The sequence below is a fragment of the Dendropsophus ebraccatus genome, chromosome 4, assembly GCF_027789765.1.
Source record: "Dendropsophus ebraccatus isolate aDenEbr1 chromosome 4, aDenEbr1.pat, whole genome shotgun sequence".
NCBI lineage: Eukaryota > Metazoa > Chordata > Amphibia > Anura > Hylidae > Dendropsophus > Dendropsophus ebraccatus.
This window is the reverse complement of record NC_091457.1, coordinates 156,792,937-156,814,709: the sequence shown is the minus strand read 5'-3', so window position 1 is coordinate 156,814,709 and position 21,773 is coordinate 156,792,937. Positions and strand designations below refer to the sequence as shown.

The 21,773-nt window shown below is 43.4% G+C and overlaps 1 protein-coding gene across 5 annotated transcripts in view; it reads right to left on the bottom strand.

Moving 5' to 3' along the window:
* Positions 1-21,773, bottom strand: part of NTNG1 (netrin G1) — a 227,294-nt gene that overhangs the window by 193,648 nt on the left and 11,873 nt on the right. For 4 of the 5 annotated variants that reach the window (XM_069969024.1, XM_069969026.1, XM_069969027.1 and 1 more), the window contains exon 2: positions 11,309-12,020. In XM_069969024.1, coding sequence (XP_069825125.1) covers positions 11,309-11,539 — 231 coding nt within the window. In that variant the 5' untranslated portion in view covers positions 11,540-12,020. Of the gene's footprint in view, positions 1-11,308; positions 12,021-12,244; positions 12,315-21,773 lie in introns of those variants that run through there. The other variant, XM_069969025.1, reaches the window with a different exon arrangement.

The window sequence follows — 21,773 nt, the reverse complement described above, 5'->3', positions numbered from 1 at the left end:
TAATAGACGGCCCGATAATCGGGCAGTAAGGGCTGCATGGACATCGTTAGCGATGTCCATGCAGCCCTTGCCCAGACACCTGATACCTTACCTCTCCCAGCTCCCGGTCTTCTCTCCTGTGCTCCGTAGCTTCCTGGTCTGGACGGCTGCAGCATCTGAGCAGCCTGTCAGCTGACAGGCCGTTGAGCCAAGCACAGGACGGGACCACCATGGCGTGTGATTGGCTGAGCCGCCTGTCAGCTGACAGGCTGGTCAGATGCTGCAGCCGCCGGGATCAGAAAGCTGTGGAGCACAGGAGAGAAGACCCGGAGCGGGGAGAGGTAAGGTGTCAGGTGTTTGGGGAATCGTCAGCCGTTGGCCGTGCATCGCTGTTACATGTAGCAATGCGAGGTTGGTGTCTAAACCTAAAACCAACCATGATGATCGTTGTAATCGGCTGATCGTTATTACATGGAGCGATAATCGTCCGATTCGGTTGATTATCGCTCCGTGTAATAGGGCCCTAAGTTTGCATAATCTATCGCCTTTAAGTGAAATGTATATATGCCAAGTATACAGTAGTATATAGTAGAAGCGGCTGACACGGCGTCTAATGAGCTTTGCAGGAGGGTCGGTAGCAGGCGGTAATTATACCGGATCCGCTAATGACGGCTCCAGTCATTGAAGTCCCCGCAATGTTTACAGCCATCGCTCCTTCTAACCAAATGGGAATGATTGTGCATTTATAGAACGTCCTCCCGACGCCGTGTACACTGGATATATAATGCAGGAGGATTTGATTTTATTATTATTATTTTTTTTCCACCAATATCAGGATCACTAATATAATGCAACGTGACAATGTGACAGAACAGGGAGAGAATGTATCTCCTGCTCTCACTGAACAGTGTCATTACTGGTAATTGAATATCCAGCTGTCTGGGCTGTCAGCCTCAGATTAGTTTATATCTGAGAGAGATAGATTGCAGATTAGTTACATTACGACCATTCTCCGGGGGTCGGACAAGCGCATTAGGGGCCTCTCACTTTGCAAAAAAAATACTAAACAAACAAGGCGGCATCTGGGCGAAAATATTACAACGTTTTCAGGAAATCTGCAGGTCGCAATTCCCTCGTCTACGATCGCAAACTGTGTTGCATTTATAAAGTGAGGCGTCTGACGTGCGCATAATAAATGGGCGGCGTATTAACGGTGGAAGTATAGCGCACCATAGAGATGGGTGGGAATGGTGGGAAATTGTTCCATGGGGGGAGGGTCATAGCTAGAGAACATATAAACTAGATCTGTCAGCATACTAGGCTCCATGGACCAGGTCCGATCTTCAGTTAGGGCCCTATTCCACCGGACGATTACCGTTCAGATTATCGTTAAAATGTTCAAATCGTTCGGTTGAAATGCAGTTAACGATTAACGACCGAACGAGAAATTGTTGATCGCTTTATAAGACCTGGACCTATTTTTATCGTTGCTCGTTCGCAAAACCTTTGCAAATCGTTCGCATTGAATAAGACGTCGTTCGGTCGTTCGCAGTAGATACGAGCGCAATAGCGAAGAAATAGAGAAGAAAAAACGATCGCAAATACGATTATAAGTAACGATTATCGTTCCATGGAAACGAGTGAACGTTTTCAGGTCTTTTGCAATAGCGGTCGTTTGAGATTGTTAATCGTTAACAAATTATGCGAACGATAATCGTCGGGTGGAATAGGGCCCTTAGGCCAAACAGCTCAAGGCTATGTTCACACTTTGTATGAGACCGGCCGTTCCGTGACCTGGTCGGGACACGGGACGACCGGTCTCAGAAAAGATCATCCCGGCCGGTACTGCAGTGATCTTTAACGCCACTGAATTCGGATGTGGGCGCACCCTTGCACGCTCGCATCTAAATTCCCCGCTGCTCACAATGGAATGTGCGGCCGGAGCCGCACGCTCCATTTTGTGAACTGACAGGGTTTTCTGCGGCAACTTTTTAAAAAGTTTCAAAAACCGGTGCGGGCCTATGTCTTGCAGTACCAGGTGAATTTGTTTGCGACTTTTTACTTAGACGCATTTACTATCGCACACAATATATTGGAACAAACACTGACCCACATTAGAATAGTCCCCTAATGTTTTCACCCTTACCTTTTCTAGAATTTAAAGTATCACTGTCGTTTGTTTGTTTTTGCAGGAATCAATCGTACAGGCGATTTTAAGAAACTTTGTAATTGGATTTATTAGGAAAATATGCCATTATCTGCATTTAAAAAGACTTTCCCCAGGTCCCCCTCCCCCTCCTCCTCTCTCTCACTGCTCATTATCAGGAAATTTTGACTCTTTTACATCAATCGAGCCCTGTGTAATCTATGGAGAGGGGAGGGGGGAGGAGTGAGATTAGTCACTGGCAAAGAACAAAGGATTACACAGTGGGAGCTGTATGAAAGCTGGTATTCAGAGGTCAGAGAGGCCCCATGATGTAGCTGTAAATTAACTCTTTGTTGTCCTGTTTTGGTGTCTCATCTCCCTCCACCCCTCCCCTCTCCATAGAGAACCATGAAGACAGGGGGGAGAGCAACAAACTGCTTTTTCATGATAAAAATGCATTTTCAGCTAATAAACTCAATTACAAAGTTTCTTATAATCGCCTGTACTATTGATTTCTGCAAAAAAATTCATTAAAAGCATATTCCCATCTCAGCTGATATAGTTATACCTGTTGGACTTGCTATCAAGGTAAATATTTTAGCAAATACAATTATTTACCAACCTTGTCTCCTCCTGATATGCTGCTCCTTCTCTCCCATTGTTGACAGCTCGTAGTCTAGTTTACCGACCACCACTCGGCTCTAAAAGCAGTGGTCTAGCCCATGTAAAACAGAAACTGGTATAAACTGCGTACAGAAACCAATCACAGCTCAGTTTCCTGCCGTGGTAGAATAAACTCTGAGCTGTGATTGGTTGCTGTGATCAGTTTACATCCATTTACAAGAGGAGGCCAGTTTGCTAAGTACTGTAAATGCATTTGTAAAAATGTTTCATTTAAAGAGCTGTAAAAGTATAATAACTATATATTAGTTAAGATGGGAATATCCCTTTAAGGATTCCAATTTCTCATAATAAAAAAAAAATTACGAAAATCTCAACAGGCCACAATTCACCAATCCCAACCACTGGGTGATCACATATATGCAAAGAGTCAGTTACGAGTCTCAAAACACGTATAGACACATATAGACACATTGGGGAGGGGCCATTTATTTATACCAGTCTTACACAGGTTTGCAGACGTTCAGGCGTTTGCTTCCGAACCAACTGCATTCAGGTGTATAAAAAAACAAAAACAAAAGAAAAATCTCCTGCTGAAGATGTACTAAAGGAAAAATAACCAACGCAGAAGCCCGTCTTTGGTGACTGCCCATTAATATGTTTGAACAATGCAAGAATAGCAAATTGTCAATATATCTTATCAGACTAACTAATATATCTTATCAGACTAACCTAGTTAAATCTACAATGGTTACGGATCTTGTAACAGGGGAAGATCTACTAGGCAGAATTCTTTCCAACCATTATACTGGATGACTTAGTTACTTTAGTATCAGCAAAATGTAATTCATACCGCGCTGCACGGATGGGAGATATTCCTATGGAGCCTCCATTATGCTCCTCTCATTCTTAATTAAACTCACACCTGCTCTTAAAACGTCAGCTACGTGAGAACATGTAAATCACCCAGGCCGTGTGTTGTGTGCCACAGATTGGCCATAAAGCAAAAGTAGAAAAAAAAATAAAAATAAAAAAATAAAAAAGGCAGAAGATTTCCGTCTTTGTAGAAAGCAGATAAACATATGTAATGGCTGCCTGCAGGCTCCCGGGTGCTAACAGCTACCGAGCGCCAGAAAAAAAGCACCAAGAAAGTGGCACTTTAGCTCGCAGTTATCCCAGCGTGGACGCCTGGGTGCCTCTCCGCACACAATGTACAGATGTTGGAGTGATGAATAGTGCGGAGTTAGCAGCTGTAATAGCGGAGCGCTCGCTAGCCAAGCGTATCCGCACAATGTCAGGAGAGAGGATTGGCACCTGCATCTTAGCAGCACAACCGAATGGATGTGTTAATGAATGCAAGCTTGGTTTCTGATGAGGCGGGAGGGTTAACCCTTTGGTAGTGGCGACACGACTTGTTATACAGGTGATGGATGGTTAGATATAGCTGGTGGATCTGAGATATAGATTAATGGATACCTATTATAGGGGAGATTTATCAAACATGGTGTAAAGTGAAAGTGGCCCAGTTGCCCCTAGCAACCAATCAGATTCCATCTTTCATTTTCCAAAGAGTCTGAGAGAAATGAAAGGTGGAATCTGATTGGTTGCTAGGGGCAACTGAGCCAGTTTCACTTTACACCATGTTTGATTAATCTCCCCCATTGTTTTTATATACTTCACGTTGAATCAGTGATGGTCCAACAATCGATCACTAGGGATCAGCGAACCTTGGGTATTTGATTACCGGTGGCTGAAGAAGTTGGATGCAGCCCTAGGGAGTCTGGGAAAAGATGGAAGCAGCCTATGGCCTATGGCTGAATCTATGTTTTCCAGGAAGCCTTATGGCTGCATCCATCCCCGTTCCTCCACCATAATCGAATACCGAACAAACCCAAACGTGTTTAAGGTTTGCTCATCTCTACTGATCACCTTGGCAAGTCTAAAATGAGGAATACTAAATTTACGCTGACCTTTAGGGGAGAAAGCGATACAGTTTTTTGCTCCTCGCATTCAAAACTCTAACTCTTTCTTTTTTTCCAGTCTGACACAGTGCTCTCTGCTGCCAACTCTGTCCATGTCAGGAACTGTCCAGAGTAGGAAAGGTTTTCTATGGGGATTTGGCACTGCTATGGACAGTTCCTGACATGGACAGAGGTGGCAGCAGAGAGCACTGTGTCAGACTGGAGAGAATACACCACTTCCTGCAGGACATACAGCAGCTGATTAGTACAGGAAAGCTGGAGATTCTTAAATAGAAGTAATTTACAAATCTGTATAACTTTCGAAACTTTCCGCCGCAGAATCCCACCTGTCTCAGTGTGTCACTGCCCATCTATGGGAGAGCGCATGCTCCTCCGCTGCTGCGGCTCTCCGCTCACAGAAGTGACATGTCAATTCTTTGAGCGGAGAGGGGAGGAAGCAGACGTACGCGCACCCTCCCATTTACACACTAAAGGACACTGAGCACGGCGGGAATTTAGCTGTATTTGCTCAGTGTGATCATACCCTAAAGAGGTATTCCACTCAAACATAACTTTTCATATGTTGCCACCCATGGTAAGGATAACAATTCCTTACAGACTTGTTATTATCTATTCAGTCTCCTTCCCCCAGTTCTCAGCTGCTGCTTTCTGCTGACGACAAAAAAATCTGTGTGTGAGCTGTTCTCTACATCTCACCCTCATCCCTCATCCCTCATCCTCCCCTCCCCCCTCTGAGATGGCTGATGTATACAAGTCCCTGGCAGACTGTATCTGCAACATTGTAGCTTCTTTATATTGCTGGGAGGGTTAATCTGAGGTCAGGTTGCTGATGAACTCACTGTGATTATTCCTCCCAGCATTACAAAGAAGCTACAATGTTGCAGATAAAGATGAGCGAAGCAGGCCTAGGCTGTATTCCTGTTTTCCAGACAGGACTCGGGCTGTCTTCACCTTCCCCATGGAACAGGAAGAAAGCAGGTTTCAAATGCCAATGCTTTGGGTTTGTATGAACCTGAACCTCAGCCAGGTTCGCTCATCTCTAGTTGCAGATACAGCCGGCCAGGAACTTGTTCACATCAGCTGTCTCAGAAGGGAGGGGGGGAAGAGGGGGAGACAGAGAGAAAAGCTCACACACACATTTTTATGTCTTCAGCAGAAAGCAGCAGCTAAAAATTGGGGGAAGGAGACTGAATAGATAATAACAAGTATGGAAGGAATTGTTATTCTCACCATGGGCAGCAACATGTCAAAAGTTATGTTTGAGTGGAATACCCCTTAAAGCATACCTTCAGTTTCAGAAAACATTTGACATGTCAGTGACGTATCACAAATGACCCCAAATGGCCAAAAGTGCTCCTTTCAGAGTATGGGGTTAGTCATTTTTAGACTTAGTGTTACAGTAGTTAGTTGTTTGAAACTTTTTTTATGACAAATCAGAAAGGGGTTGTCCAGGCTTAGAAAAACACAGCCGCTTTCTTCCATAAACAGCGCCACCCCTGTCCTCAGTTGGTTAGTGCCTTTGCAGCTCCGTTCCATTGAAGTGAATGGGACTGAAGTATAATACCAAACACAACCTGAGGACAGGGGGTGGCGCTATTTTTTCAAGAAAGTAGTTTTCTTCTTTCTTATCCTGGATAACCCCTTTAGGGTAGCTTCACACGTACCGTATTGCTGCGTTTTTTACATGCGCATTTTGATTTTCACATGATTTTCATGTGAAAATCAAAACGCGCATGTTAAAAACGCAGCGATACGGTACGTGTGAAGCTACCCTTAATCTTTCACTTTGCAGCTATGAGCCTGGAGTCCAGCTCAGACGAGATCTCTATATTTTTTATGCAGCTCATAGATTATTGCCTAGATACATAAAACGCGACAAACCAAAAAGCTCAGGCGTCGGCGTCCATATTTAATTCCATTGATTATTTGATGCAAATCTTTAATAAAAGCATTGTCTCCTCTGCTGTGACATGGAATGTAACTACTATGTAAATTCTAAGGGAATGAGAAGTATTATTGCACTTGGGGGGGGTCCATGCGGTGACCCCAGAATGTATAGTATCCAGCTATAGCGGGTCCCGTCTTATAGAGGGTCACGGGGGATGGATAGCAGAGGACAATGTGTTGCCTTTATCTGTCGGGTAGAATCAGCCCCGGAGATGTCGGATCCTGAGGATGATGTCAGGAAAGTGATTGACAAAGCGCCCGCCGCCGTGTCCCCATATACATTATCCCAATCTGGTTGAGGATCTCTATCTGTCACATAACAAGGAATCATTACACGACTCCTGATAAATATCTGCCGGATGGATATCTACTAAACCTGCCCGAGATATATTTATAGTGAGGGATGCACCGACATGCTGATCAGTCCTGCAGATCCGTCAATGAGAGGAAGACATGCTAACAGGCCATACCGTTCTCACTATAATATTAATAATACATTATAGTTTTATATAAAATGAGCTTATTCGTGAGCTTATTATCAACTCGCTGCTTGTTGTCAGTGAATATTCCAGAAACTTAAAGGGGCACTCCAGTGATTTTTATTTATTTATTTATTTATTTTCTGCAAATCAACTGGTACCAGCAAGTTATACAGATTTGTAATTTACTTCTATTAAAAAATCTGCAGTTTTCTGGTACATATCAGCTGCTGTATGTCCTGCAGGAAGTGGTGATTTCTTTCCAGTCTCACACAGAGCTCTCTGCTGCCACCTCTGCCCATTGTAGGAACTGTCCAGAGCAAGAGCAAATCCCCATAGAAAACCTTTACTGTTCTGGACAGTTCCTGACATGGACAGAGGTGGCAGCAGAGAGCACTGGAATTGAAAGAGTTCCCCTTTAACACTCATCTAATGATATAACTAACCAGTGTAGGAACAATGGTCAAGGAGGCCATGCTTATTTCATCCCTTATACACATTAACCAGAACCTTGTGATCAAATACATTGTTAGGCCATGTTCACACAACATAAGTTAAGTATTATTCACGGCCATTGTTGGCGATTTGCAACAACGGCCATGATTAATACTAAACTTACATTGTGCTGCAATTAGAGGGGATCCCGGCCGGAGCATATACACATAGTATATGCAAAAAAAACTGAAATGTCAGTTTTCTGCAGCCGCTATTTACTGAATAGCCGCCGCAAAGAACCTGCACGCTCCATTGTGTGCAGCGGGGAATTCGAATGCGGGCGCACATGCGTGTGCCCGCATCCAAATTCAGCAGAAATTAAGATCATCCTGCCGGTACTGCAACACCGTCCGAGATAATCTTCAGTTACACCGGCCGTTCTGTGACCTAGCCGGGTCACAGAATGGCCAGTGTTTTACAATGTGTGAACATGGCCTTAGGGTGTGTTCACACGTACAGGATCTGCTGCAGATTTGAACTCTGCATGCGCGCACGGATGCACCCGCATCAGAACTCTGCAGCCCTGAAGATCATCCGGCCAGTACTGCAGTCTCATACAGCGTATAAACATGGCCCCAAAGCAAATCAAATGTGGGCCATCAAATCTGCTGCAAATACTGTACGTGTGAACACACCCTTATGAACAGTAACTAATACTATTTAATAGTACCCATTCTATAGGGCATCGGCTCCTGGATTTATCCATCTGGTTATCCAACTAGAGTGAATAACAGCCTTGTTTCCTATAGAAGCTAAGTAGGTTAGAAGTAACAGTACAAATTACTGACGCAATTTGTGGCGTTACTAACAGGACTAAACAGTTGTCTGCTAATATTTAGTTCACTTCCCTATAATTGCTCACCGAATTAAAAATGTATGTTTCTTCATAAAGACGCCGTATCTCCTACAGCTTTGCATTTTGCTTATATAATGCTTTCCTCCCCCGACTGCTGCTCATGATGATTAACCCATATAAAGCAAACTCGCCATAATTTATTCATAGCCTAATGTATCAGTTCTAGACATAATACCTTCCTAATCCATCAGTACATATTTTATAGGTTGCTTGTTAAAAATTCCAAGGACATATTTTTTTATCAGCAACTCAATGCACTTTTAACTTCTCTCTCCACTTTTTTTTTTTTTTTCAGTATAAAAATTCAGTTTTCTCCGCTGCGTCCACGCTTACCTGAACTTAGTAAGGACTTCAATTTATCAATATAGAAGTTTGATACATTATCACTGGGAAAAACCTTAAAGAAGCAGGCTGACATGTACTGTATACTTACCCTGGCTGATCGGTGTCCCGTGACACGGCTTTATTCCGGTGGTACGGCTCCGCTCGGATCCCGCTGGTGCCCATGTGACCTGTCCACGACTCTCTAATGCATCTCTATGAGAGCGCCTGACTTCTGGCCCTCAGAAGCGCAGGAGGATTAACGGGAACAGAAGAGCTGTGACGTCACTGCAAGTGGGATCTGAGCGGAGACGCTCCACTGGAATAAAGCCGTGCTGCGGGACACCATGGTAAGTATACATGTCAGCCTGCTTCTTTAAGGTTTTTCCCAGCAATAATAAATCAAACGTCTATATTGATAAATTGAAGTCCTTTCTAGGTTCAGGTAAGCGTGATTGCCTCTATAGGCCTTGGGGAAAAAAACTGAATTTTTATACTAAACAAAAAGGGGAGATTAGTAATGGTAAGTATACATGTGAGCCTGCTGATGGGGGAGTAATAAAAAGATAAACAAAAAAATGTGGAATGTTTCTTTAACAATCCGCAACGCACAACTACTGGGCGGCAGCTCAGACGGAGTACAGCAAAATGTTTTTCATGGCTGGTCATCTGATGTCACTTATCTTGGGAGATGTAGAGCTATGAGGGTAGGTAAGGAAGGACAAATCTGTATACGCACAGATCTTTTTTAAATGGGCACTGTCGCTAATTTATTTATTTTTTTTACAACGTCAAATGTTTTGATCAGTTAAGACCTAGGTGCTCTAAGCGCTCAGTTGGGGTCTGGATGCAACAAGAAGGACCCCCCCCCCTAATGTAAGTCTATGGGACTGTCATGTGACTATCATACTGTCATGTGCATAGATCTACATGAAGCAGAATTTGACCTTGCACTTCTGCCCCCCTGCTCCCCTTGCCCATGGTTCTAACAATCGGTGGGGGTCTGAACACCCAAACCCCAAATGATCAAAATCTTTTTTTAATTAACAGATGCCCAGGCCCGCTTCTGCCATGAGCCGAAATGAGTATTCTGCCTCAGGTGGCAGATTCTGCGGTCCGGCAGGGGGCGGCATAATGGTCCCTCTGCTGTCATTTTTGTTGTTTCACGCTGACTGCTGTCCCCGCGTCGCGCCAGGCTCCCGCAATGTCACCCAGCAGCTCTCCTTGTCCTGTGCTGTGTGTGGTAAGTGTCCGGGGCCACGGAGGTTTGGCTTGCTGCGGGCCGGCGCACGCGGGGGGAGGATCGGCTTGCTGCGGGCCGGCGTGCGCGGGAGGGGGGGGGGCTGTAATTTGGGTGCCAGTGAGGGGGCAGCCACCTGAGGCAAACCTGAGAGACCCCAGAGTCAGCCCTGCAGATGCCCTCTAAAGGGGTTATCCTAAAACTTTTGTAACCTATCAACAGGACAGATGTAAGTGTCCCAGTAGTTGGACCCTGTGTCAGTATGGGGTATCTGGGGCCCACCAGAGGAAATGATCCTGGGGCCCCACCAATGAAGAATTAGTGAGAAACAACATGTCAGTCAGTGGTAGTGCAGGTTCTAAAGCTGGGGGCCCACCGGAGGATCCTCTGGTCCTCTGGTGGGCCAGTCTGACACTGGTTGGACCATCACTGATTACGAGAACACGGGTCTCGTTTCCCTGTTTGAATGAAGTGGCAGTAGAACATGCATCCTGTCTCGTCATTCGCTTTCTATGGGACTCACAGGCCTAGCCAAGTATAGTTCTTTTCATGCTTGAAAACGACGACAAGGAAACCGTTAAAACATTGTGTCGACTTTTTGCTACCATGCACCTGTTTTTGTTATGAAATAAAAGAACATTGATTTTTTTCACTTGGAATTGAGTGCTGCCGGGCATCTTTTGGACTGTATTGCATGATCTCTGGTCGAGACAACCCCCGCTGGCACCTTGTTTTGTAGTGCTATTATTCCTGGAACTAATACGTATAGTTCTTTGGTATCTTCTAGATATGAGAGCAATTCGAGCATGCTTTACTCCATATGAATCCGAAACTATCAGCATTTGATTACTGGTGGCTAAAGAAGTTGAATGCAGCGCTAAGGGCTCTGAAAACATGTATAAAACCATAGGCCATAGGTTATATCCATGTTTTCCATGACTTTCTAGGGCTGCATCCAACTTCTTCAACCACTGATAATCAAATGCTGATACTGGTTCGGACGGACTTTGGATGGGCTCGAGTTGTGCTCATCCCTACTGTTTTTGGTAGACTTCTAGTAAGTGAATGGAGTGGCAGCATGCATTCAGACGTGAGGGCCAAAGACCACTAAAGGTCCTGGGAGTCGGACCCTCACCAAGCAGATATTTATCTAATTAGGCGATAAGTTTTAATCTTGGGATAACCCTTTTTATGGGTGTTTAGACAACTACACAGTTCAATCTTATACGTGATGTTTCTTACCATTGCACAGAAGGGCTCCGGAGGGTCTCCACAGGTACTGTTTGGTGGATCAAGTCTAACCTTGAGATATTGCGTCATGTCCTTGGATTCTGGTTGACAAGCCATATATTCCCACACAATGCCTTCATCCGATTTCATCTGAGTCTTACACATATCGTAATGTCCGTGCTGCATTGCTATGGAGACTGCCACCCACAGGGTGTTGAGATTGAGCACCAGGAACAGGTACATACCGGATAGTTTTTGTCCACACCGACAATGGTAGTAACTCCTATAGATTTACAGTTCACAGCCGATAAATATATGTCTGCTGTAAAGTCCAGGAAACGGATGGAAATCCAACATCCTTTTCCCACCGAGCAATATCTATCGGTTATATTCTCATTGGTCGCCAGAAATGGAAGATGCTGCGGAATTCTTCACCGTTGGTCGGTGGAGATTAAACATTCATAGAATACAATAATTTAGGTTATTGATCATAGAGAGTCTTTGTAGGTTCTTCTGCTATGTTTCTCATGACAAACGTCTTAAGGTCCAGAAATCAGTTCTTTAAAAAAAAAAAAAAAAAAAACTTGAGAAAAAAAGGAAGTTTGATATTGCAGACACGATAAACCAAAGTGCATCCTTTATCTGAGGTTAGGACTCGGTCGAGACGAGATTATCTTAGTGCTTGATATGAATCAATCTTCTTCTATCTTTTGGCTTTTCCACCCTGGAAAAAAAGGGAAACAAAAATATCAAGTTTGAGTTTATTGTCTGAAAAATCAATACTTCTCTGTAGCGGCGCGCGGCTTGACATTTGATGGATCTTATCGATAAGGACGACAGATAATCATTCAATGCGGGATTCTTGTGATTTTTTATTATGTTCGAGAAATGATTCGGGGATTAAAAGAGACGTATATCATAATCTAAGACTCCAAGCTCTCTTCTAACCTTAATGTTAGGAATAGAAAGGTAAGAGTATGTGCCTTGTCGGTTTGTAAGCAAAATACTGCTCCATGTGGTTGGATGACTGCATGACATGCTAAGATAAATGGGCCAATAGAGGAAGACTCAGCACCAATTGTTCAGCTTTGGGGACATTATCCAAACCCAAACACATAGGGGGAGATTTATCGAGCATGGTGTAAAGTGAAACTGGCTCAGTTGCCCCTAGCAACCAATCAGATTCCACCTTTCATTTTCCAAAGAGTCTGTGAGGAATGAAAGGTGGAATCTGAGAATCTGATTGGTTGCTAGGGGCAACTGAGCCAGTTTCACTTTACACCATGTTTGATAAATCTCCCCCTATGTGTTTAATTCCCTGTAGTTATAAAGTATGTTGCCCTAGGGAGTCCTGGAAAACATGGATACAGCCCCCGCGAAGAATCTAAAGGCAGAGCGTTTGGGTTCAGATGACGTTGCCAAACCTGAACAATTTGACGGATCCGCTCAACACTACTCTACAGGGATGTGCAGCGTTATATTTGTGCTAGAACAAACATTTAGGATTCTTTTTGTCTCCCTAATCCACAGGAATAATGCACACAGTGATGTCATTGTAGTAGGATAATAGACACATCAGTACAGGGAATATGCTGACAATGATAAAATACATAACATACATGGTGGTGTCCCAGTACAGAAATAATAAATCAAAGTACAAGATTAGTGTATATAGTGACACAGTACAGGAATAGTGCACATAGTGAGGTCACAGTGCAGGAAAAGTGCATATAGTGAGGTCACAGTGCAGGAATAGTGCATATAGTGAGGTCACAGTGCAGGAATAATGCATATAGTGAGGTCACAGTGCAGGAATAGTGCACATAGTGAGGTCACAGTGCAGGAATAATGCACATAGTGAGGTCACAGTACAGGAATAGTGCATATAGTGAGGTCACAGTACAGGAATAATGCATATAGTAAGGTCACAGTACAGTAATAGTGCATATAGTGAGGTCACAGTGCAGGAATAGTGCACATAGTGAGGTCACAGTGCAGGAAAAGTGCATATAGTGAGGTCACAGTGCAGGAATAGTGCATATAGTGAGGTCACAGTACAGGAATAGTGCACACAGTGAGGTCACAGTGCAGGAATAATGCATATAGTGAGGTCACAGTGCAGGAATAGTGCACACAGTGAGGTCACAGTACAGGAATAGTGCACACAGTGAGGTCACAGTACAGGAATAGTGCATATAGTGAGGTCACAGTGCAGGAAAAGTGCATATAGTGAGGTCACAGTGCAGGAATAGTGCATATAGTGAGGTCACAGTGCAGGAAAAGTGCATATAGTGAGGTCACAGTGCAGGAATAGTGCACATAGTAAGGTCACAGTACATGAATCGTGCACATAGGGAGGTCATCACAGTACAAGATTAGTGTATATAGGGAGGTCACATTATAGTAATAGTGCACATAGTGAGGTCACAGTGCAGGAATAGTGCACACAGTGAGGTCACAGTGCAGGAATAGTGCACATAGTGAGGTCACAGTACATGAATCGTGCACATAGGGAGGTCATCACAGTACAAGATTAGTGTATATAGGGAGGTCACATTATAGTAATAGTGCACATAGTGAGGTCACAGTACAGGAATAGTGCACATAGTAAGGTCACAGTGCAGGAATAATGCACATAGTGAGGTCACAGTGCAGGAATAGTGCATATAGTGAGGTCTTATTATAGGAATAGTGCACACAGTGAGGTCACAGTACAGGAATAGTGCACATAGTAAGGTCACAGTGCAGGAATAATGCACATAGTGTGGTCACATTATAGGAATCGTGCACATAGGGAGGTCACAGTACAAGATTAGTGTATATAGGGAGGTCACATTATAGTGCACATAGGTCACAGTGGCCATTGTTTGCATTATTTGCATTATGAATTATTTGCAAACTTTAATGTGTAACTTGTGACTATATCTTACTATAGATCTAAATGTTAGTCAAAAATCTAAGAATGTAAAAGTTGACTGGGTATTTATCTCAGTGAATAAAATTGACACCATTACCAATATGGATTTTCTTAAGTCCTTAAATGTCTGCAAATTCATCCCGTTCCCACTACACGCTATGAAACCCTCAGCAGACTGACAATCACATCCCAACCTCTGGGTATCCACAAATAGACACAAGAGCCATAACCAATATAAAAGGGATTTAGCTTCTTCCAGCCGATGTTCCTATCCGGAATCGCTTTGGATCGCCAGCATATTGTGGACCACCGCCTAAGTTTTTATTAAAATATAAAAGTCTCTAACTGCAAACACTTGAAATATAAAGACTCGTGTCCACTAAGGATGAGGACTCTATTGGTCTGTGATGGAAAAAGAGCGAATATGATAAAGTGATGGGGGTGCAGGCCATCAGATATTCCCTCTATATGTTGTGATAGGATCCCCGGCGGTGAGGCCCAGACTCGCATGTTTTCAGGGTAAACTCATTAAGAATAATTATTGTAGGCAGAAGTGCGGCACATTATACTCCGCTCATAAAACCGTTTTGACGACATGTGACGAACGGTGTAAAAGTGTGAAGTTTATTTCTGTAGAACAAAGCAGTCGGCAGAGGTGTGAAGAACGTCTGTGCTGCTTACATTGTGTTTTATCGACGGTAGAGGCCGTACAATATTGTGAAGGGCGCACCATGAGGACAGCGGCCCAACGACTGCGAAATCTCAAAATGTTCCCAAAAATGAGAAAAATACAAACTACTGTACAAATAAGAAGCAGCGCATGGAGATCCATTCTGCTAGTGGGGGCATCTAAGGGCCCGCACAAGGATGCAAGCGAGTGCCGATCGGTGAGATCAGCAACACTCTTTTCCAGTGTACCCACAGAAGCAATGATCCTTGCCGATAATTGGCCCGAGTTAAAGGAAAAGTCTGTCTGGGGGGAAAAAAAACATTACCTGCAGGGAGTAGGGGGAATATAATAAAGAGAGCATGCAAGATGAGAACAACTGGAACATGCTCTCGACTCTTTTACATCAGTCGAGCCCTGTGTAACCTATGGATAGGGGAGGATGGAGGAGGGAGATTAGTCGCCAGCAGAGAGCAGGGAACAAAGGATTACACAGTGGGAGCTGTGTGAAAGCCAGTATTCAGAGGTCAGAGAGGTCAGTGCAGACTTCAGAGGAGATAGCCCAGTGATGTAGCTGTAAATTAACCCTTTGTAGTCTTGTTTTGGTGCCTTATCTCCCTCCACCCCTCCCCTCTCCATAAGAGAACCATGAAGACAGGGGGGAGAGGTTTAAACTGCTTTTTCATGATAAAAATGCATTTTTTTTGGGCTAAAAAACCCAATTAGAAAGTTTCTTAAAATCGCCACTTTGACACTTTAAAGGGTTTATGGCAAAATTAAAAGTTAGTGAATAATTATTCTGTGGTAGTCTGACCATTGGCACCCCCATCAATTACGAGGTCAAATGTTCCTTGTGTAGAAATAAATAAATCTTCTAAGATTTGTTTCAGATTCTTTTCAGATATTGACCCCAAATTGAATTAGGAAGTGAGTGACCCGACCTCCCTTGAATCATCCATGCAAAGAATGTACAGGAGCAGGGACACTTCTTAGGAAGTCCCTGCCTGAGTGGAAATTGTGGGGTGTGAAGAAGCAGGGATGAAACCAGTTCAGGTTCCATTCCTGTTGATCCAAGGGATGAAACAAGCTTAATTCCAGTTAATCTGTTTTGATCATGTCTGCTTCCAGGTGGCACCATGTTCACCAACTAAAAATGAGAGCAATCTGAGCATGCGCAAGTCTGATTGTTCAGCATTTGAATAACGGCAGCCCTGGGGCCACATCCAACTTCTTCAGCCACCGGCATTCAAATGCCAAACAATTCAAGCATGCTCTGGTTGCGTTCTCTTCTATTAGCTACCACTCCATTCACTGTCCAGGAGTAAAGTGATCGGGAAATTTTTTACTTTTAAGAATTTGTAGGGGTCCCAGCAGTCAGACCCCCATGGATTAATTAGTTATCCCCTATCACAATGCTTTTAAAGGAGAAATTTTTTATTAAAGTATTATATTGCCCCCCAGTAGTTATACAAATCACTAATATACACTTATTACAGGAAATGCTTATAAAGTGCTTTTTTTCCCTGCACTTACTACTGCATCAAGGCTTCTCTTCCTGGACAACATGGTGATGTCACTTCCTGGATACAATGGTGATGTCACTTCCTGGATAACATGGGGATGTCACTTCCTGGATAACATGGTGATGTCATGACCCGACTTCCAGAGCTGTGCGGGCTGTGGGTGATGGAGAGGATGATGGCAGAGGGATGCTCAGTGTCCCTCCAGTGCCCTGTGTCCCTCAGCGTCCCTCTGCCATCATCCTCTCCAGCAGCCAAAGCCCGCACAGCTCTGGGAGTCGGGTCTTGATATCACCATGTTATCCAGGAAGGGACATCACCATGTTATCCAGGAAGGGACATCACCATGTTATCCAGAAAGTGACATCACCATGTTATCCAGAAAGTGACATCACCATGTTATCCAGAAAGTGAAATCACCATGTTATCCAGGAAGTGACATCACCATGTTATCCAGGAAGTGACATCACCATGTTATCCAGGAAGTGAAGCCTTGATGCAGTAATAAGTGCAGGGAAAAAAGCACTTTATGTGCATTTCCCATAACAAGTGTATATTGGTGATTTGTATAACTACTGGGGGGCAATACAATACTTTAATTTAAAAAATTGCCGGATTTCTCCTTTAATTTTGGGCTACCCCTATAAGGCATCACTGTATAAATGATACTTGATGTCTGGATGTCAGGGCCCCCAGCCGGCCCTCTAATAGCAACAATGCGCAGTTGCGCTAAGCAGGTAGGGACAGCGGGGCATGTGTCAGGGCTAGGACATCACCTGTCCTGTGTCCTCCAGTCCAATTCCTGACACTGGATTTTCCTCCAAATCTCCCCTCTCCCTCTTCTATCCTAGACATCAGTTCCACTTTAAGAGTCAGATGTGTAAATCCTCTTCCTGAAATTCTTGTTTACGACTTCACATTCTTCCCGCAGCGTCTAAAGTACTCTAAACAATGTAGCCCGAGGCCACGCAGTAATATATTACGATATAGGGCCGCCAGTCATTTTTTAAACTTAATTAAGAAAACTAATCTGACCACACATGAAAAGTCTGCCTTTCAAAAGTTCTTCAAAGCTTGTTTTATGTCAGTTCTTCTTGGTTTAGACATCTAGCGAGCAAAACACCATCGGGGCCTCGGCATCTGCCCATATAAAAAACAACATAAAAAACATCTACATCTCACAGAGGCCCTTAACTGCGGGGAGTAAAATAAGAGGGGCTCTTAGGTCTCATAACAAATCCATACATACTTAATATCCGCCTTTAGCCTCCAACAGACACCATGAATGTTTTAGTAATGTCAGACCATGCGAGCAGCGTGAACATGGCCAATGGTTAATGGACCAAGACCAAGACTACATTACACATCAGACACTTAGTTTGATATACTGTAGAACCTTAACGGCATAGAGTTTACACGGTTAATAAAAGTAGAAGGAGACGTGTTGTAGCTCACGTGAAGCGTTGTTGTGCCTCGCACAGGCTGCCAGATGGTGCATACAGTCTTACATGCAATGCTCCCTGGGAAACAATACGCAAATGAGCTCTCCTCCACAAAGAAGAAAACGTTCTCTCTAGCGCCACCAATAGGTAGCTGCACTGTATGTCAAAGTCTGACCCATTAAAGAGCCTTGGAACGTGACTAGGGATGTTGGCCAAAGACAAAACAACTTGGCTAAATAATGAAACTTTAGTTTAACAATTTATAGCGATGGGGCATGATTCCTTACACAGGCCTAGATTGTCGGCAGAAAAAGCCCCCCTGGTCCATGTTGTCTGCCCTTTTAGTATTCTCCTTCTTATTATCTTACAATAGATAAATGTATATACCAGGCAGGATTACATTCAGTTATTGTAGATTTACCAACCACATCTGCTGGAAGTTTGTTCCAAGCATCTACTACTCTTTCAGTAAAGTAATATTTTCTCACGTTGCTTCTGATTCTTCCCCTCAAATATATATCTCAGATATATAGCCCAGCATACCATTATATATATACAGTCCAGCATACCATTATACAGTATATATACAGCCCAGCATACCATTATATATATACAACCATTATATACTATGTACAGCCCAGCATACCATAATATATATACAACCCAGAATACCATTATATATACAGCCCAGCATACGATTATATATATATACAGCCCAGCATACGATTATATATATATACAGCCCAGCATACCAATATTATATATATATACATATACACAGCCCGGAATATATATATATATATATATATATATATACAGGCCAGCATACCATTATATATATACAGCCCAGATTACCATTATATACATACAGCCCATCATACCATTATATTATATATATATATATATATATATATATATATATATAATGGTATGATGGGCTGTATGTATATAATGGTAATCTGGGCTGTATATATATAATGGTATGCTGGCCTGTATATATATATATATATATATATAGCCCAGCATATGATTTGCTTTCACCTGTCTTCACCTGCTGCGGAGTCTCACTGGGTATCACTATCACTATATACTAGTAACCCCAAATCATATCCAGCCATAAATGCTCATACATCCCCCCCCCCCCATGTCATAGGCTGGAAATATAAGCCCTACTCCAAATATAAGCCCTAATTACAGTCGGCACCTCCAGCAGTATACCATAACTCCCAACCGTCCTGGAGAAATGCCCCCTATCTCCGGCCATGGCAGGGCAAAATCTGCTCACCCGCTTCCAAGTACTGCTCCACAGTCCCCAGTCTTGCCACTCGAGTCTGCCGATTCTAACTGGTAGACTGTATAGGTAGCTGTACATTTTTACCCCCAGACGACAAAGAGAAAAAGCTCCTCCATGGAGTACAAGAAAGGGATTGTCATTCACCTGCAGGAAGTGGTGTCTTCTTTTCAGTCTGACACAGTGCTCTTTGCTGCCACCTCTGTCCATGTCAGGAACTGTCCAGAGCAGTAAAAAATCTCCATAGAAAACCTCTTCTGCTCTGGACAGTTCCCAACATGGACAGAGGTGGCAGCAGAGAGAACTGTGTCAGACTGGAAAGAAGACACCAGATCCATACTTACCAGGGAAACACCTGACACAAAGTCCTTTTTGTGTAACGATTAAATATGGCCGCCATTGTGAGCGACTCAAAATGTGCAGTGAAATGTATTAAATGCTAAATTAGATCTGAGCCGTCTCGCAATTAATAAACGAAAATTGGTCTCATTCACGGCCCCCACTTCAGAGTCTAAACAGATTCTCCGCGCAGAATAATGAAACTTAAATTAGCTAAAAGGCTCAGATTCCGCGAGACATAGAAATTAATTCAATCAGGCGTCAGTCCAAGGGAAATTGGCAATTTGCACTGATTGTCCCTAGCAAAATCACTAGGAATTTTGCTCAGAATAACTGTTTTTAGTCATTTTACAAGCACAGTACACCAATCTGTTATAGCTGGAGCTTTCAGAGACAACGTTGGCAAGTTAGCGATATTATTAGAATTATTACAATGTATTAGGAAGGAGAGACAATGGAAATGTGAGAAAGTCCCATAAGGAATGCTGCCCCTTGGGGTGATCGGATGATCGTAACTGATTTTGTCAGCTGGGAGTTTTCTCTGCAGCGGCCACTGCAGGGGAAATGTGGTACTACAAGTTGGGTGACCATTTAGATAGGGGATGGGGAACCTGCCATCCTGCAGCTGTTACAAAACTACAATTCCTATCATGCATGGCCTTGACAGCTAGTTTCCATAATGAAAATTTTAATTTTGCAATAGCTAAAGGTTGCAGATTCGCCTTCTCTGGTTTAGATAAATTACCCTCTTTGTCATTTAGGAATGGTCAGCCAAGACAAGAGCTTATACACAATGAGTATGATTGTTGATGAGCGTCACTACAGAGACCACAATCTTTCGTGTTTAGTTGCCAATGTAATGATGTGGTTGCTCCACTAGGGGCAGCGGTGCATTCTTTGTCCTTAAAGGGGTTATCCACCTAATGGTGAAAAATGCAATGATAGCTGGTCTTCCTCGCCATGCCGTCTCCTGTGTTTCTAGCTACTGCCATTCCTGAATTACAAGTTTTTCTAAAAGCCGATCTATATCCAAGATGGCGCTACATTTCCCATCATGCATCTCCCTGATCCATTTGCATGCTCGCCCCCTTAGCTTTCTTTCATGCCCAATGCTGTCATTACTATTGCACAGTAAACACAAGTTTTTTTCAGTAATTTTGCATCACATCACCCCAGTATATATTCCATATTAGCTGATGATGCATGGTGTCGCCATGTGCTGCATTATGGGCGTCTGTTTTCCAAGGGTGGGGGGTTAAGTGTAGACTTAGATCTCTGCTTGCTGACTGTGAATGAAAATATTCTAGTTCTATCCAGACTCTAAGAACATCTATCAAACTTACAATATACAGAGCTGACAAACAAAGACAGGTGCATATGCCTGCATTCACTGACAGCAAGCAGAGATGGAACTATAGCTTTTCATATTACAGAAACCTTGGCTCAGGGACACATGTAAGTCTATATAAGCAGCACAGGTGCATAGAAATGATGCAGATGATGTCTCCTGGGGGTCAGGGTACCAAGTCAATAAACAGTTAACCCAGCCCCCTCCCCAGAGGAGATCACATGTCCTGTGACTACAGAGGGAGGGGGAAGAGGGAGCTGAGTGTGGTCAGAGTGGACACAGAGTAGATAGGAATGAGAAAAAACAACAACAGGGAAATGGTGCAAGATAGGTTATACATGTATATAAGACATAGGGTGGCATTGGGAAGGGGGATTGTTTAGAATATTGTTTTTGTTACCCGGATAACCCCTTTAAAGGTGTATTCAACAGCTCCATTCAACTTTTACCTAGCTGCGGTCCACTACAGAGGAAAAGGGGACTGGAGTTCAGTTCCAGTGGTGGGTCCCATACCCGCTCACACCCCCACGCGCTGTTATAGCATTTATCACGCATCAGTGGATGGATGCTAAATGCTACAGGCTGGAACATCCCTTTAATACTGAGGTCTAGATGTATCCACGCTTATCTTCTCTCAAATTTTATTAAGAATCTAATTTCTTATGATACAATCTTAATACATAATTGGCATGTACCAGCAAAACTCTCAGCAGGCCGCAATGCACATCACAACCACTGGGTGGCCACATGTAGATGCAGACAGCATAACCCTCTCCTGACAGAGTATTACAAAGTAATGTTGTTTTTCCATGGCCGAACATCAAGCCAAGAGAAAGGTAAGGAAGGACAGAACTGTAGGCACAGATGGTGCTGCCTCCTTGTCTCTCCTTTTGTAGTGTCTCCTACGGTCACCTCTCGTTCATTCACAGAGTACCAAGCAATGAATGCAGTAA